At 44.9% G+C, this 5,338-nt stretch overlaps 1 protein-coding gene across 1 annotated transcript; it reads right to left on the reverse strand.

The window, feature by feature from the left end:
* Positions 1 to 2,530: 2,530 nt before the first annotated feature.
* On the reverse strand, positions 2,531 to 4,293 carry M431DRAFT_484109 (hypothetical protein; the record flags this gene model as incomplete). Its single annotated transcript, XM_024916174.1, has 6 exons — positions 2,531 to 3,066; positions 3,118 to 3,295; positions 3,344 to 3,559; positions 3,622 to 4,011; positions 4,059 to 4,161; positions 4,217 to 4,293. 6 exons carry the CDS (start codon positions 4,291 to 4,293, stop codon positions 2,531 to 2,533), a joined length of 1,500 nt encoding a protein of 499 aa, XP_024771705.1.
* Positions 4,294 to 5,338: the final 1,045 nt, after the last annotated feature.

The following is a 5,338-nucleotide window of genomic DNA, read 5'->3' on the forward strand; positions in this document are numbered from 1 at the left end:
TATCAACACTGCTCATCTGGATCAAAAGGGGGAGATTATCAACTCCCAACACGTCCATTTTATGTCAACTGCTCTTTAGAACCCCCTCTCGTGCTCTGAGTTTGGTCTTACAATGGATACTCGTACATTTATCCGGCCACTATTCTGTACACATATTCGAATCCTTGTCGCAAGACATCGGAGGTTGAGCCATTTAGCCTTTTTATCCGCGATGACGCTTTTTGCGGAGATGAGGCAGGGGTTCAATCAACACCAAGCCAATGGCGCACACTGATTCAAGGCATCTAAAATAGTGATGAGTTTCGGTGTTGGCTAAACGGATGTATAAGAATTCTATAATGAAGGTGTATATGATCATGATTCTGGATGACAAATATATTTGTTACCGTTGATGTCATGCGCTGTAGGTGTCGGTGAGATGTCACTGAGGCATTAGCTTCAGCAGTTAACGGATTTTGGAGATTGACTTACCTGGCAACTGGTACTACGCGCTAAAACAACTATTTCCTCTGTATGGCTATATGATGCTGCGACGAAAATAGATGTCGAACTTCTGTAAAGAAGTACTATGCCAACGAAATAGTTGGGATATTGACCAACGGAGTATGTAGCCAATGCTTGCGAACCTTAAAGTTATAACTGTCTTCATCATACAACTACTAAACGTACCTACGCGTAACAGCATGGTTGGTCCACACAGTAGAACTGAACGTGTAACAATTCTAGAAGAATTAACTACGTCTTGTAGCTTATACTTCTAACAATTAATGTATATTTTACGGATATATTTCCTTATATTTTCCATCTGAATGACTTCTCTCTATCCCAAAGCTCACCTATCATTTTCCTTCTTGTGACGAGTGTAGATGTCTTCCATTGGATTGCCATTGACATAAATCCACTTTTCAGCTGTCTTGCGACTGGCGCTTGGCCTCTTGTCATAAACCTTCTGTTGGCCGATGTTACCTCAATCATAGATCGGTTCCTTATTCTAGCCGGAACTATGTGATCTAGTTCCACACCATATTCAAGCACGGGTTGAGATGTCGGCGGAAGAAGTCATCGGGGTACTATAGCTAGTAATGAGAGAGTAAAGCAGGTAAATAATAGCAATGTAGAGAAAGAATACGGCATGTCAACGACGCTTAAATACCCTTGGTCATTCATTACTACTTCTCCCGGGTATTTGGACAATTGCCAGTGATATAAACTTCTCCTTACTCATGCAGTAAGACAATGTACGTACAGTACTCCTCGTTAGCACGTTAAGTATACTAAATGCTTGACAACCCCAGCATTCATAGGGATCATGGCTCCATCGTTGCGCCGGTGCCTGTTGCAAACTCATCCCGGTATCCTGACTCCGCCCGGATAAGTTATTTTCACTCAGCGTAAGCCTTTGGAGCATCATCAACTTCATTGGCCCAGTGAATTATCTCCCGTGCTATAACCAGAAGAATCTTATGAGAGGGGTATTCCACGATCTCGACTAATAAGAGAAAGGCGTAGTCAACGTGGATCTGTATCCCCAGCATCGTTTATTTGATCCGAAGCCATATGCATCGTCTCGGCAAACCGGCAATGGATGGCGCTATCGGGACTTTAGCCGATGCACCCCACAAACATTGCAGATACCGCTAGACCGGGGATGCCACACTTGATGAGAATCCAGGAAGTTTTACTCATCAGCATCACATGGTCTCAATCTCACGCAAAGCACTCCGTATTTCATTGTGAATCGAAAGCCATTGGGTCAAAATCTGGCGTCTTTTTTTTTTTTTCTCGTTGAGATAGTGCAAATTGGACGTTCAAACATCGACTTCCAAATGTCTAGGATTATAGTTCTGATACAGCCCCATTCATACAATTTACCGTCTTTAGTTTTATTCGAACAATCTTTGGACGTTCAGTATCATTATTTAATTTTAATGTGAGATCATCATTTTACAAGCAGCCCACAGCTCCTTATAACTATATCGCCATCATTGAAGCAAGCCTGTAGCTAAGAACCTCACATTGTTTGCTGATCCCGCCCATGATTAGACGGCCCGGCCTAACCTACAAAGTAATCCCAGCCCGATCTGTCGGATCCAGCCGCCAAGCTCTCGAGTAGATAATGAAAATACTTCATTATTACTACCACAGTAACATAAATAGCTGGTGGTATGTTATAACAATTGGTCGTGTTTAGGGATGTCATTCTAAATGGCGGTGCGAATTGAGTTCGTTGTAATAGGAGAAGGAATATCTTAAACGTCGGTAAACATTAGCGGAGTAGAGAATTGCGAGAACTGTGTCTTGTTCATATCTATTCAGCAGCGTATTTCCAGTGGCTGATGCTTGTCTAAAACACCCACATTTACAGTGGCATGACATGGCGACTTCCTGAGATGGGTTGGACGATCAGACAATGAAGTCGGAAATGATATCAGAAATGGATGCGCATATATATTCTAATAAACGCTGAAAATATATACCGAGCAAGTGATTCCAAGTGAAATAAAACACCAATTGGTTCAAGCGTCCATTCTTAGTTTTGACTAAACTGTACGCCGATGTCGATGTAATAGAAGTTAGGATCTGCTGTCGCTGGTGGAGTAAATGTCTTTATGGCTTGTTCATTAACAATCTGCTCTCCCGTTGGGCTAGTAAGGCGTATTCCAACGGGCAGATTGAAAGGTCCTGACCCCTGTGGAATTACCCAGCTTCCATATCGTTCTTGTGGGCGACTGCTGGTGTAGTTTGGATCATGTTCCAAAGCAACCCAAGTATCTGTGCCTGCACCCTTGATCTCAATCTTGGTGACCGATCCGGGTCCATTAGTATTCACGGCTGTCAGAGCAAAGTAGTACGGCCCCCCGCCATTTCGAAGCCATATATAAACATTTCCAAGTTTGGGGCAAGGAACTCTCTTGTATCGAGTTGGAATCACACCATTAGTGAGTGAACCGTTGCCCTGTAAGCGGCCCATGGCAATGTCTGAGAGATCGAGATGAATGCTGTCGGCCGGAAGAGGGCAGCCATATTTAAAATCGATCTCTCCGCAATGATCGGCACCGGGGCCACCTATAGCAAGTTAGCCAGAGCTCTCGCTAAGTCGTAAACCGAATGTCTTACAGCACCACTTGGAATTTGCGCTACAAGGGCAGCTGTCTACTATCTCCAGAGTGATCGGATCAGTGTAGCCAGCTTCCCCTACAGCATAGTCGGTTCCGTCTGGTTTCGTCTGAATGAGTTCAATGCATTCGCCACAAGACAGGTAGTTATCTAGGGCTCCTGGCAGAGAAGACCAAAACTATCATGAAATTAGATTAGTAGAAGATTAATGAGCAGTGTCTCTTACCTGCGAATAATAATCTCCGTTTGGTGCTGCAAAGTTGCCGCGAAGAGTAGTGCCCGTAGGATCTTTGCAAAGTAAGGGGTAGGCTGTGCAGAAAGCATCACAGGTTGATCCCAACATAGGATCTGTCCAGCTCGCGGTAACACTGCCTTTTGTGCAGAGACCATAGAGGCCAAAGCCACAAGCTCCGCCGCTTGTCAAGCCGAAATGCGTAGATCTCTGAAGCCTCGACAGTCAGCACGCCACAAGAGAATAAAGGGTGGCAGGAGTAATCGCCTTACGCTGTAGTGCCAAGTCTCATTGCTAGTTACATGGTGGACTTCTGGGTACATAGTTCCTGATTTGCAATCCGCCGAAGGTGGCGTGGCACAGGTGCAGCCGCCCGTGCAGAACTCGGATGTGTCATCGGTGGCACAATATGATGGACAGCAAACATTATCCACTAGAGTCCAGGACCCGCAGCTGGAGGCAGCAATACTGGGGTAAGGAGACTGGGAATGAGGAGCAACCGTAGCAGTATCAGTCGTTGTATACGTAGAAGCGCCACCAGTTGGTGAGCCGCCCCCAGGCGAGGAGCCGGCAGATGAGGATCTGGAAACTGAGCTAGTAGATGAAGATCTTGAGACTGAGCTGGATGAAGTTGATGATCTACTAGTAGTACTGCCGCCACCCTATACTTGGTTAGAAAACGCCTCACAGCAGCTGTAGAAACTCATACAGTTGAGGCAAGACACTGAGAATAGAAGTCGTTCACGTAAGTGCACTGGGCGCCAGAAACGCAGCATGTTGAGCCGGTCCATCCATTACCTCCACATTGGCCACTAAACTTGGGTTAGTAGATGAGGTAGAAGATATCATGGCGTTCAGTGTGCTCACAATAATGCTGCGCAATTCTGCTGAACTGACAGCGAAATAAGGCTTGCAAGAGCCAGTAGACTAAGTTTACGAGCCATTCCGGCTATTACGACTATTTGGGAAAGGCGAATACCTCTAGTTCAGACGGCTTACTGACGGTCTTACTCTTTTAGCTTTATATAAATGCAGTGGTATGACTTGTGATGCACTGAAGTTCTTTGCTTGAGGGGGTGCTATTTAGGCTGAGTATTATCAGGTGTTTTTGGATCGGATAAGCGGATGTCCAAATGCTAAAAACAAGGGCCCAGGCTCTACACCGCTGCAGAGCTGGCGATGGGCCTTGCGGGACGTAACAACCGTGATAAAAGAGCTTACCCATCAGGTATTGGATGGTTAATAGCAAAAATATGTAACGCTGGAAGCTGGTGACCAGTGCTTAATGCCTAAACGTGTATATAAATTACCAACAGCCTACTTGCTTCAGCCTGCATCAGGATGTTTGGAGACACATTCAAGGGAATTCTATTAGAATAGGCTTATTTCTATATTTCCCAGAAACCTAGGTTATCAATTTTTGTTATTATTATTGCTTTTTATGTAGAAATAATGTCCCGCTTTTTGTTCAATGCCACAGTGAACCCATGACCTAAACCACCTCTTATAGCATTAGAGAGGAACTTCGATACTTTGGAATGGTTATTTCCCTTCAAACCCTCCTTCCTTCTTCGACACGCCGGCTATCATATATTGTAGGGCCAATAGTGTCATTCTCTCGAGCCACCTTTTCCCATGCTGCTCTCCTCTTGGTGTGCGCTCCATTGGGCATTAACGGGAAAACTGCGAACTGGCAAACGGCGAGGTGAAATATTCCACTAGGTTATTTTGCCGAATATTCAACCTCATGCTCTTATATGCTTTAGCGTCAATTGTGATTCCTCTAGCAGTTAGACAGCACATACAAGCCATTACTTCAGTGATCTAGGATCATGAAATTGAATGACCACCTACAGTGGGGACGCAAAAGTGAAGACGAACCCCGCTAATTTACGCGATCGCGTCGCGTTTTCCCTCCTCCATCAGACAGCATCATCAACTTCTTTTCTAATTATCTCAACAACAATGTCTCCATTGACTGGCAGAGTT

The sequence above is a fragment of the Trichoderma harzianum genome (genome assembly GCF_003025095.1).
Source record: "Trichoderma harzianum CBS 226.95 unplaced genomic scaffold M431scaffold_10, whole genome shotgun sequence".
NCBI classification, from domain to species: Eukaryota; Fungi; Ascomycota; class Sordariomycetes; order Hypocreales; family Hypocreaceae; genus Trichoderma; species Trichoderma harzianum.